Source organism: Leptodactylus fuscus, chromosome 9, assembly GCF_031893055.1.
Source record: "Leptodactylus fuscus isolate aLepFus1 chromosome 9, aLepFus1.hap2, whole genome shotgun sequence".
NCBI lineage: Eukaryota > Metazoa > Chordata > Amphibia > Anura > Leptodactylidae > Leptodactylus > Leptodactylus fuscus.
Window position 1 is genome coordinate 49,302,599 of NC_134273.1, and position 13,421 is coordinate 49,316,019.

General features: G+C 46.5%; 1 protein-coding gene across 1 annotated transcript; it reads right to left on the reverse strand.

The window, feature by feature from the left end:
- Positions 1-656: 656 nt before the first annotated feature.
- LOC142217845 (piRNA biogenesis protein EXD1-like) lies at positions 657-1,130 on the reverse strand (the record flags this gene model as incomplete). Its single annotated transcript, XM_075286163.1, is given in 3 exon segments — positions 657-741; positions 743-1,029; positions 1,032-1,130. Coding segments are annotated over 3 exon segments (471 nt in total), but the record flags the coding sequence as incomplete, so codon positions are not given.
- Between the last annotated feature and the right edge of the window lie 12,291 nt (positions 1,131-13,421).

The following is a 13,421-nucleotide window of genomic DNA, read 5'->3' on the forward strand; positions in this document are numbered from 1 at the left end:
AAACCTTGAATTTGGGGGGGGCCTGAAAAAAAAGCAGCAATCCACTGCATTTATAAGTTCATATAGCTGGGAAAAACCTTGAATTTTGTTGTGTCTTGAAAAATTGCAGCAATCCACTGCAGTTACTTCTTGCTATATACATGCAAAGCAGCTTTTCAGGCTGTGTAACCCCAAAACAAGGATACAGAGCAATTAGGTCAGGCTATGTACGCTCAATCCAGATATCCAGGGTGTGCCCCCAAAACCTAGGTGGGAGACACCGAAATTCAGTGAGGTTATGTCCACTCAATACAGTTGTTCACAGTGTGTAACCCCAAAACCTAGGTGGGAGAGACAGAAATTCAGTCAGACTATGTCCGCTCAATCCAGATATCCAGGGTGTGTAACCCCAAAACCTAGGTGGGAGAGACAGAAATTCAGTCAGGCTATGTCTGGTCAATCCAGATATTCAGGGTGTGTAACCCCAAAACCTAGGTGGGAGAGAAAGAATTTCAGTCATGCTATATCAGCTCAATCCAATTTTTAAGGGTCTACCCCTTGTATTTTTCATTTATTTCTGTGACATTATTTCAACCAATAACTCAAGCAGTACAAGCACCGGACATTGGTACTAGAACACTGAAAACTGCTATATAAATGTAGTACAACTGCAGCCATTACTTCTCCGCCCTTTTGAGAAAACCCGCACCATTCACTTGATATACTTTCAAGGCTTTTTCTCTTCTCTTTTGCTGTAATACAAATCTGCTGAAGTTCCTTTGGGAGCTCAGAGGAGGTGTCCTCAGTGCTGAGAAACACATCTGATGTCCCTTGGCGATATGTATTAAGAGAACCATCAACTAACCAAGTGTAGTCAGCTAGCATAGCATCGAGCATGGCTAAACGCAGAGAAAAAAGGTGTACCACTTCCAGAGATAGTAACGTCAGTGCTGCAGTTGCCAATAGACGGTGACACCAGATGCTCGGATTGTCCTTCATTAAAGTTTCCTTATACTTTAGGAAAGAAACTTGTGAGGGTGAAAGGTTTAGAGATATGACATCAAACAATCCTTAACTGTACTTGTGTGACTTGGAAGAAAGCCACCAGTTTCCACTGAGAATAGGTAGACATCAGCGACCTGAGTATCAAATATATTGTTTAGTATCACACCGTATTGAGGGGAAGTGGTTCAACAGAGGGAGAAACAGTAAAAGGACCCGAAAAGAGATCCTGGGAGGGGGCAAGGGTGGGATGACTCTGTTGGGAAGATTGGGCATGTTGGGAGGAAGGAGGGGCAGACTCTTGGGTATGAACACGACTGCAGGTAGTGGCTGACCGGCTGCTGTAAAAGCAAGGGGGCGTGCTTGAATTTTGGGGGTCAGAAAAATAGCAGCAATCCACTGCATTTACAAGTCCATATAGCTGGAAAAAAAACCTTGAATTTTGTTGCTTTTTTAAAAATTGCAGCAACCCACTGCAGTTACTTCTTGCTATATACATGCAAAGCAGCTTTTCAGGCTGTGTAACCCCAAAACAAGGATACAGAGCAACTAGATCAGGCTATGTACACTCAATCCAGATATCCAGTGTGTGTAACCCCAAAACCTAGGTGGGAGACCCAGCAATTCAGTCAGGCTATATCAGCTCAATCCAATTTTTAAGGGTCTACCCCCTACAGCTAAGTGTGATACACAGCAATTCAGTCAGGCTATATCAGCTCAATCCAATTTTTAAGGGTCTACCTCCTACAGTTAAGTGCGATACACAGCAATTCAGTCAGGCTATATCAGCTCAATTCAATTTTTAAGGGTCTACCCCCTAAAGCTAAGTGTGATACACAGCAATTCAGTCAGGCTATATCAGCTCAATTCAATTTTTAAGGGTCTACCCCCTAAAGCTAAGTGTGATACACAGCAATTCAGTCAGGCTATATCAGCTCAATCCAATTTTTTGTTCAATCCAGTATTGTTTACACTCCATGATGTGAACTATGCCTTTGTCTCTTGAAAAGCAACCCAACTTGGTGTGTTACTTGGCATGACTTTGCTGCCCCCAACTGTAAGGGTCACTCTCCATTTCCTCCATTTTACACTCCCCTTCACACCATCTGTGGTGAAGCAATGGGATGCACTGAAGTGCACCCTCAAGCATCGTGTGGGACAGTGACATCAAATTCCACTCCATCCTCCTCGTCTTTCTCCGTCAGCCAATGGTGCGAAGATGAGAGGAGTGTGCTCTGAATATTTTCTGCCTAGCAGAGGCTACTTCTTGCTTACGAAAATGGCCACACTTTGACCAATATATCAGGCACAATCGTGTAGGTTTTAAAGAACCTTTGCACTAACAAGTTGAAAATGTGGGCCATGTGTGGACCGTGTTTGAGTCTGGCAAACTCCAGATCTGCTACCAGGTTCCTGCCATTATCACACAAGACAAACATGCCTGGCCCCAGGTGTAGCAGGAAAAAACACATTGCCATCTCAGCCAGGATGGCATCCCTGACCTCGGAGGCAGTGTGCTGTCTGTCCCCCAAGTTGATGAGCTTCAGCACGTCCTGCTGACATCTCCCCACGCCAGTGTTACAGCATTTACCACTTGTAGCTGGGGTGGAGGTTGCAACGTAGCAGGCTTTCAGTTAACTCCTGCCATGAATTTTGGGCTGGGAGAGAAATAGGCCAACCCAGTTTGCACCCCGGGCCCAGGCTCCACTACATTCACCCTGCCTGTCATTAAAGATAAGCAGCATCCCTGACCACAGGTGCTTGTCCATGTGTCGGTGGTCAAGTGGACCTTGCAGCAAAGCGCGGAGCTCTGGGACCAACTGATGTTATGGGACAAGTGCAGGCGCAAGGCGGGGACAGCACACCAAGAGAAGTAGTAACGGCTAGGCCCAGAATAGGGAGGTGCCCCAGCTGCCATCTGGTGACGGAAGGCCTGGTTATCCAGAAGCATAAACGCCAACATCTCCAGGACCAGCAGTTTTGAGATGAGGCCGCTAAAGGCTTGGGCATGTGGGTGGCTTGTGCTGTACTTCTGCCTGCAATAAAGCGCCTGGGAGATGGGGAGTGGCTGGGAAGAGGCGCATGATGGTGCAGGCCAAAAGGGCGGATGAGGGTGAACTCCCCAATGTGTCAGAGAGATGTGTAGGTGTCTTGCATCATATCCTTGCACCATACTTGGCTGGATTGCACTTTAATTTTGTGCCAAAAAGTGGTCAAGACAGCGATCCCTCAGCTAATCCCGTTACACTGTCCATTGCCAACTGCAGCACTGAAGTTACCATCTGTGTAAGTGGTACAACTTGTTTATCTGCATTTAGCCATGCTGGATGCTATGGTAGCTGCCTACAGTTGGTTGATCCAGGGTTCTCTTAATGCTAATTGCCAAGGGAACTCAGATGTGTGTTTCAGAACTGAGGACATCATCTCTGAGATCCCAAAGGAAGTTGACAAGAGATGTGTATTGCAGAAAAAAAAAGAGAAAATAAGTGTAGGCTGTAGAGCACAGAGGGATCGGAGAGGACAGAGCTGGGGTCGGCCAGGTATTCCCACAACATGCGCCTATACTTGTCCCTCCTGGTGACACTAGGCCCCTCAGTGGCGGTAATTTGGCCAGAGGGGGGCCATTAACATGTCCCAGAACTAGGAATAAGTCTTGCAACAGGGTAGAGTTTTGCATGCCTTTGTCTCTAGCCACCGTCTTTGCTGCTTAGCTCCCCTCCACATCTACACTGCTTTTGCCCCTAGATATCACCCCAGTTTATGCCTCTGCTTCTAGCCACCTTTTTTGTTGATTTAGCTTCCCTCCACATCTACACTGCTTTCACACCTAGATATCACCCCAGTTTATGCCTCTGCATCTAGCCACCTTTTTTGTTGATTTAGCTTCCCTCCACATCTACACTGCTTTCGCCCCTAGACATCACCCCTGTTCATGTCAGGTCGGTGGCCTCGTCGTCCACCAACTCCTCTTCCAATTGCTCACTGTCCCCTTACTGCAAACCGCACATAACCACAGCTTGGGCCTGGTCTGCGTTGTACCCTGCACCCTGCTTAACGCAGCTGCCATATCCGGAGTTGTGATGAGCGCATGCTAATGTTTTGTGTCCAGTGGAAAGGATGGGATAGGATTTCACATAAGTCTGACACCCATGGAAACTCATGGTGCAGAAACTGCGGGAGCTGACTCTGAGGAACCCTTGGGTTTTGGACATGGTATTCCATCAAGGGTATCTGCTGCTCACACACTCTACTCAACATGTGGTACGCCGAGTTCCAGCGTGTGGGGACGTCGCACATCAGCCGGTGTTCTGGCAGATGAAGGCATTGCTGGAGGCTTCGGAGGCTAGCAGCGGCTCCTGTACACTTGCGAAAGTGGGCGCACAAGCGCTGCTCTTTCAACAGTAGCTCGTGTACATTTGGGTATGTTTTCAAAAAACGTTGCACCACTAAATTAGACGTGGGCCTGGCATGGAACGTGTTGGAGGCTGGCAAGCTCCAGAGCCGCTACCAGGTTCCTGCCATTATCACACAAGACAAACATGCCTGGCCCCAGGTGTAGCAGGGAAAAACACACTGCCATCTCAGCCAGGATGGCATCCCTGACCTCGGAGGCAGTGTGCTGTCTGTCCCCCAAGATGATGAGCTTCAGCGCGGCCTGCTGACGTCTCCCCATGCCAGTAGCTGGGGTCGATTCAATGGCGGAGGAGGGTGGTGTTTCAGCACTCCTGCCAGGAATATTGGGTGGGGGAGACAAAGCAGGCCACCACAGTTTGCGACCCGGTTCCAGCCTCAACTACATTCATCCAGGCTCACGTTAAGGGCCATAAAAGTGAATTTTGGAAGGTCTTACCACATCACACACACACACACACATCCACAATGACAGTTCAGGGTGGTGACTGAAGGATTTCCCATTGACTATTCCATCTGTGGTTGTCATGGGCAACGTGATTTAAAGGGTGCTTGTTAATGTTTGTTGAGCTTAAATTTGGGTTTGTGTCCATCCATTTGGGGAGTAAAGAAGGTTTCCAGGTATTTTCCCACTTTGATAGAGGTTTATTTGAGTGTGGAAAGTGTGTAGTTGATAGGCTGTGAAGTTGGGGTAAAACAGTGACTATGGCGTGTTAGATGCTCCCAGGCATACTTCCCCTGCTTTTCAGTTGCATTGCAGAGGTGTTGGCATCATTGCTGAGGTTTAAAAGTGGACTTGGTGACCCTCTTGAGTTGAATGGTGGGATCCCCTGAAACAAAGCATTTTCTCCCGTAGACTATAATGGGGTTCGATATTCGTTCGAATAGTCAAATATTGAGATGCTATTCAGAACGAATAACAAATATCGAATATTTTACTGTTCGCTCATTTGTGAGTTTAGATGTTTGTGGGTTTGTGTATTTGGATGTTTGGATGTTTGTTCCTCAATCACGCAAAACCCGCTCCACCGATTTGGCTGAAATTTTCCACAAACATAGTTACTACACTGGATTGCGTAATAGGCTACTTTTCGGCACAATAGTACACATACGTTTTTCCCAGGGCAAAACCCAAACTCACATCACTATCTCTGCAATCTCACACTTTGGACCATAGCAAGCCACAAAATTCATATTACCCTCTACAGCAGAGGTCAGCAACCCCTGGCACACGTGCCAAGAGTGGCACTCCTGCCATATTTCACTGGCATGCCAGCAGCACAGTACCTGCAAGAGTTAAATGAAGTCCGAGCGTCCCTTCAGTGCTCTGCTAGAGCTGAGGCATAAGGACACTCCCCTTCTCTCACTGCTCTCCAATGAGAGGGGTGCAGGAAACCCAGGGGGTAGAGCTTAATCGCTCAGGTCTCTGCCTGCTATAGTGATAGCTCCTGCCGTCTGCATCCTGCAAAGGCTCCCCGAGGAGGAGAGGAAGCTGCTAGCAAAGTGAAAGTAAGAAACACACAGGTCCTGTAAGGATTGGAGTCAGGGACAGGCAGTGCAAAGTGACACAGCTGGGAAAGCAACACTGTGCAACTAATGACAAAAGGGGTCGTGGGCCCTGCGGCTATAACTATGCTGTAATATCTGAGATGAGGCAGACTAATGCATTTCCTAATTGAAGTGCGCCTACCACGACTCCTTACGCTTCTGTCCCGGCGGCTAGGATAAGGGGAGAGGAGGCCCTGAAAGTCCTAGGGACTGGAGTCACAGGGGTCACACCTAAACAGAAAGCACAGTGTAACTGCAATGCAAAACAAAAGACTAAACAGTATGGAACCAGGGAGGACCACAAGTCCCAGCAAGACACAGAAGAGAAGGCGAGGTCAGACGAGCAAGAGGTCGAGCCAGGAGATATAATAAAGGTACCGAATCAAAAGACAAGGGATAGTCAAAAATACAAGCCGGGTCTAAAAACCAAGTAACATATGGAATACAAACAGACAGGGAATAAGACTGAGCAGGGGGACCAGGAAACCCAAAGTGAATGGCTGGCAAGGATCCATGCTTGGGTGGGGTTTAAATAGCAGCAGAGAACACACCTGACGGCTAACGGCATGGAGACTGAAGGCAAGGAAAAGATTAACCCTTAATGACCTAAGCACACCCAATAGAACTCCTAACACGTCTCCCAGGGAGACGCCGCGCAGCAAGGAGACCGCGGCGATTCCGTATCCTGACAGCTCCCTTCCTTTAGTTCCTATTCTCATTAATGTCAGGCATTTGGGGTTATTAGTTTAGTGTTAGTAACTCCATGTGCCTCACATTGATAGGAATAAACCCCATCATGTCCCTCATATTAACCCCTGTGTGCCTCATATAAAGGTTACTAATATATGAGACATATGGAGGTACTAATAAAAGACCTCAATAATGAAGATACTTAATTATTACCTCCAAGTCTCACATATCAGTAACTCTTACACAAGGGTTAATGTGAGGGACATGATGGGGTTAATTGCTATTAATAAGAGGCACATGGAGTTAATAAACTGTCATGCACAGGGCCAGACCTTTAGCTACAATTGTGGATAAAACTATGGTCCTGTAAATTTCAATGGGCCCATACACATAGATCCTGTTTTTGTGGCTGTGTGTCCGGGACAAATTGAGCTGTAAAATATACAGCAGTGTCCTATACCTTTCCTACACCTGTCCGTATTTGCAGCCCTGTCAATTTATTTTTTATCTATAGGTCAGTGAAAACCATATCGTGCCATTTCTGTGCAGGAGGCCTAAGGCTGAAGCACCACGTTGCGTTAACACAGCGTTTTGGTTGCAAATTTTGCTGCGGTTTTATGAGCTAAAGTCACCGATGTACCGTTTCAACACACCACGAACACGTAACGGTCGATAATAATGTCACCAATTTGCCTTACTGCCCACCTTAGAATTACCCGGCGTCCCTTCACATAAACTAGAACTCAAGATTGGCGTCCCTGTTCTACTCATGCGTAATCTCGATGCACCCCAATTGTGTAATGGCACGAGGCTACGTGTCACACTACTAGGAACAAATATCATTGAAGCCACTATTCTTACAGGAGCAGCTAAAGGTGACAGTGTATTAATCCCACGCATTCCAATTATACCAAATAATCTCCCATTTCAATTCAAACGACTAGAATTTCCCCTTAAATTGGCTTTTGCAATGACCATTAATAAATCCCAAGGACAAACGCTGAAAGTAGCAGGAATACATTTGGCCACACCATGCTTCTCACATGGACAACTTTATGTTGATTGCTCAAGAGTATCCTGTGCGCAAAACTTACATGTACTGGCGGAAAATAACAAATCATACAATGTCATATATCGAAGTATATTAACTTGTAATACCTCTGTCCCAAAGACACTATGTACAGTTTCTCAGAACACCGTATAGCAGCTGAAATACAAATTACATTCAACACAAAAGTCTCACGTATTCTCAGAATTACAGCAAAAACAAGATACAAAGTTACATTTCATATCCCATACCTTATACACAGTACGAAAACCTTACCCCCTCCTGTATTTACCCACTTCTACAATCACCGCAGACGAAGTCGCGGGTACCAGCTAATATATATATATATATATATATATATATATATATATATATATATATATATATATATATTTGGGGGAACTATTATAAAAAGGACTATTATTAAGAAGGCTTAGGGAACTATTATATACAGCTCTGGAAATTAAGAGACCACTGCTAAATTTTCAGTTTTTCTGATTTTTCTCTTCAATGGTATATTTTTTAGTAAAATGTACATTGTTCTTTTATTATATAAACTACTGACAACATGTCTCTGAAATTCAAAGCAAAAAATTTTGTATTTATTGCAAATGAGAAATCGTCAAAACAATGAAAAGAAGTACTGCTGTCAGACCTCAAATAATGCAAAAGAAAAAAAATATTATTTCATTTAGAAATAACAATGTTTTAACTCAGGAAGAGTTCAGAAATCAATATTTGGTGGAATAAACCATAATTTTTAGCTCCAGCTTTCATGCGTTTTGGCATGTTTTCCACCAGTCTTTCACACTGCTTTTGGGTGACCTTATGCCACTCCTGGAACAAACATTTATGTAGTTCTTCTTTGTTTGATGGTTTGTGGCTATTTATCTTCCTCTTGATTACATTCCAGAGGTTTTCAAAGGGGTTCAGGTCTGGAGATTGGACTTGCCATGACAGGGTCTTGATGTGGTGCTCCTTCATCCACACATTGATTGACCTAGCTGTGTGGCATAGCACATTGTCCTGCACAATCCTCAGAGTGGGGGAACATTGCTGTAAATAGCCAGGTTTTTCTCTATATGCTAATGAGCCTCCAGACAGCACAGGGAGTGTCACTTGTGCTGCTTGAAAACTCTCCAATGTTGCCTCCATCTTCTTCAGCCATGCCTCTCTGCCGCGTCTGTCTTCTTTGGGCTTCAAGCAAAGCCGACTGTGCATATCTGTTCAGCCATTTTACTGTGGCCAAGCGTATTGTTCCTGTAAATGGACACAGTAAAATGGCCGAACAGTCTGCTCAGACGGCTCTGCCTGAAGCCCGATGGTAGAGCCGATTGCACTGGATTTACATCCTGAAGACAGGATCGCTGGAAGAATATAACGCAGAGGATGCGGCGGAGAGGCATGGCTGTAGAATATGGAGGTGGTGCTGGAGAGTTTTCAAGCAGCACAGAGGACACCCCCAATGGTGTTTCAGCACGGCTGAACGTCCCCTGTACTGTCTGGAGACTCATTAGCATACCAAGAAAAAACGGGATATCTTCAGAATGGTGGCGCAGAGAAGAATTCTAGAGGTATGGGAAGAATAGCCCTTTCATAAGGCTATTCCTACATGGTATTAGTTAAAAAAGGGATTCTAATTAAGTTGCTCCTAAAAATGTCCCATTTAGACTGTAAACTTTAGTTTTTAAAAGACACTGTCCAAGTTTATGGGCCTAATGTTATCCCTTAATTGATAAGATTTTCCTTCCTGGAATTTAGTGATTTTGAACCCTTCTCTATTAAAAATCTTATTAAAGGATACTTGAAAATGTATGTTTTGGTCACTATTCCCAAAGTGATCCCATCCTCCAATTTTGATATTTTATCAGTTCTGTTCATTAAATGAGGTCTAATGTATTCAAGTTCTCATGTTGGGTAGTGTACTAATTGGAAAAGAAAATTCTCTTTATTTGCCAAATACCTGTTCCTTTTGATGAGCCTATAGGTTTCTGTTTATATCGTGTAGTTGAAATTCCCCATAAATTCCTCATAATTTTTAGTAGAGATGAGCGAACACTAAAATGTTCGAGGTTCGAAATCCGATTCGAACAGCCGCTCACTGTTCGAGTGTTCGAACGGGTTTCGAACCCCATTATAGTCTATGGGGAACATATACTCATTAAGGGGGAAACCCAAATCCGTCTCTGGAGAGTCACCAAGTCCACTATGACACCACAGTAAATGATGCCAACACCTCTGGAATACAACTGGAACAGCAGGGGAAGCATGTCTGGGGGCATCTAACACACCCAAGTCCCTCTATTACCCCACTATCACAGCCTAACACATTTTACACACTCAATACCACCTCTCAGACAGTGGAAAAACACCTTAAAACATGTGTATTTGGCCCTTGGAGTGAGGAGAGCCTGTCACCAGCATTGTATTGGGTACTTGCACCAGCAGTGAATTTGGCCCTTGTAGTGAGTTGAGGTTGGCACCAGCATTGATTTTGAAAATCAGGGTGGATTGAGCCTCTAACCAGCAGAGTTGTGGGAAATTCATGGTGGAGGGAGCCTCTAACCAGCAGAGTTTTAGGAAATTCATGGTGGAAGGAGCCTCTAACCAGCAGAGTTTTGGGAAATTCATAGTGGAAGAAGCCTCTAACCAGCAGAGCTGTGGGAAATTCATGGTGGAGGGAGCCTCTAACCAGCAAAGTTTTGGGAAATCAGGCTGCAGGGAGCCTCTAACCAGCAGAGTTGTGGGAGATCAGGGTGGATGGAGCCTCTATCCAGCAAAGTTTTGTGAAATTCATGGTGGAGGTAGCCTCCAACCAGCAGAGTTTTGGGAAATTCATGGTGGAGGGAGCCTCTAACCAGCCGTGTTTTGGGAAATCAGGGTGGAGGGAGCCTGTAACCAGCAGAGTTTTGGGAAATTCATGGTGGAGGAAGCCTCAAACCAGCAGAGTTTTGTGAAATTCATGGTGGAGGGAGCCTCTAACCAGCAGAGTTGTGGGAAATTCATGGTGGAGGGAGCCTCCAACCAGCAGAGTTTTGTGAAATTCATGGTGGAGGGAGCCTCTAACCAGCCAAGTGTTGGGAAATCAGGGTGCAGGGAGCCTCTAACCAGCAGAGTTTTGGGAAATTCATGGTGGAGGGAACCTCTAACCAGCAGAGTTGTGGGAAATCAGGGTGGAGGGAGCCTCTAACCAGCAGAGTTTAGGGAAATCAGGGTGGAGGGAGCCTCTAACCAGCAGAGTTGTGGGAAATCAGGGTGGAGGGAGCCTCTAACCAGCAGAGTTGTGGGAAATCAGGGTGGAGGGAGCCTCTAACCAGCAGAGTTTTGTGAAATTCATGGTGGAGGTAGCCTCCAACCAGCAGAGTTTTGTGAAATTCATGGTGGAGGTAGCCTCCAACCAGCAGAGTTTTGTGAAATTCATGGTGGAGGGAGCCTCTAACCAGCCGTGTTTTGGGAAATCAGGGTGGAGGGAGCCTGTAACCAGCAGAGTTTTGGGAAATTCATGGTGGAGGAAGCCTCAAACCAGCAGCGTTTTGGGAAATTCATGGTGGAGGGAGCCTCTAACCAGCAGAGTTGTGGGAAATTCATGGTGGAGGGAGCCTCCAACCAGCAGAGTTTTGTGAAATTCATGGTGGAGGGAGCCTCTAACCAGCCAAGTGTTGGGAAATCAGGGTGCAGGGAGCCTCTAACCAGCAGAGTTTTGGGAAATTCATGGTGGAGGGAACCTCTAACCAGCAGAGTTGTGGGAAATCAGGGTGGAGGGAGCCTCTAACCAGCAGAGTTTAGGGAAATCAGGGTGGAGGGAGCCTCTAACCAGCAGAGTTGTGGGAAATCAGGGTGGAGGGAGCCTCTAACCAGCAGAGTTGTGGGAAATCAGGGTGGAGGGAGCCTCCAACCAGCAGAGTTTTGTGAAATTCATGGTGGAGGTAGCCTCCAACCAGCAGAGTTTTGTGAAATTCATGGTGGAGGTAGCCTCCAACCAGCAGAGTTTTGGGAAATTCATGGTGGAGGGAGCCTCTAACCAGCCGTGTTTTGGGAAATCAGGGTGGAGGGAGCCTGTAACCAGCAGAGTTTTGGGAAATTCATGGTGGAGAAAGCCTCTAACCAGCAGAGTTGTGGGAAATTCATGGTGGAGGGAGCCTCTAACCAGCAGAGTTGTGGGAAATTCATGGTGGAGGGAGCCTCTAACCAGCAGAGTTGTGGGAAATTCATGGTGGAGGTAGCCTCCAACCAGCAGAGTTTTGTGAAATTCATGGTGGAGGGAGCCTCTAACCAGCCGAGTATTGGGAAATCATGGTGGAGGGAGCCTCCAACCAGCCGAGTTTTGGGAAATTCATGGTGGAGGGAACCTCTAACCAGCAGAGTTGTGGGAAATCAGGGTGGAGGGAGCCTCTAACCAGCAGAGTTGTGGGAAATCAGGGTGGAGGGAGCCTCTAACCAGCAGAGTTGTGGGAAATCAGGGTGGAGGGAGCCTCTAACCAGCAGAGTTGTGGGAAAGCAGGGTGGAGGGAGCCTCTAACCAGCAGAGTTTTGTGAAATTCATGGTGGAGGTAGCCTCCAACCAGCAGAGTTTTGTGAAATTCATGGTGGAGGTAGCCTCCAACCATCAGAGTTTTGGGAAATTCATGGTGGAGGTAGCCTCCAACCAGCAGAGTTTTGGGAAATTCATGGTGGAGGTAGCCACCAACCAGCAGAGATTTGGGAAATTCATGGTGGAGGGAGCCTCTAACCAGCAGAGTTGTGGGAAATCAGGGTGGAGGGAGCCTCTAACCAGCAGAGTTGTGGGAAATTCATGGTGGAGGTAGCCTCCAACCAGCAGAGTTTTGTGAAATTCATGGTGGAGGGAGCCTCTAACCAGCAGAGTTTTGTTAAATTCATGGTGGAGGGAGCCTCTAACCAGCAGAGTTGTGGGAAATCAGGGTGGAGGGAGCCTCTAACCAGCAGAGTTTAGGGAAATCAGGGTGGAGGGAGCCTCTAACCAGCAGAGTTTTGGGAAATTCATGGTGGAGGAAGCCTCTAACCAGCAGAGTTTTGGGAAATTCATGGTGGAGGGAGCCTCTAACCAGCAGAGTTTTGTGAAATTCATGGTGGAAGGAGCCTCTAACCAGCAGAGTTTTGGGAAATTCATAGTGGAAGAAGCCTCTAACCAGCAGAGTTTTGGGAAATTCATGGTGGAGGGAGCCTCTAACCAGCAGAGTTTTGTGAAATTCATGGTGGAGGGAGCCTCTAACCAGCCGAGTATTGGGAAATCAGGGTGGAGGGAGCCTCTAACCAGCCGAGTTTTGGGAAATTCATGGTGGAGGGAACCTCTAACCAGCAGAGTTGTGGGAAATCAGGGTGGAGGGAGCCTCTAACCAGCAGAGTTGTGGGAAATCAGGGTGGAGGGAGCCTCTAACCAGCAGAGTTGTGGGAAATCAGGGTGGAGGGAGCCTGTAACCAGCAGAGTTGTGGGAAATCAGGGTGGAGGGAGCCTCTAAGCAGCAGAGTTTTGTGAAATTCTTGGTGGAGGTAGCCTCCAACCAGCAGAGTTTTGTGAAATTCATGGTGGAGGTAGCCTCCAACCAGCAGAGTTTTGTGAAATTCATGGTGTAGGTAGCCTCCAACCAGCAGAGTTTTGTGAAATTCATGGTGGAGGTAGCCTCCAACCAGCAGAGTTTTGGGAAATTCATGGTGGAGGGAGCCTCTAACCAGCAGAGTTGTGGGAAATTCATGGTGGAGGTAGCCTCCAACCAGCAGAGTTTTG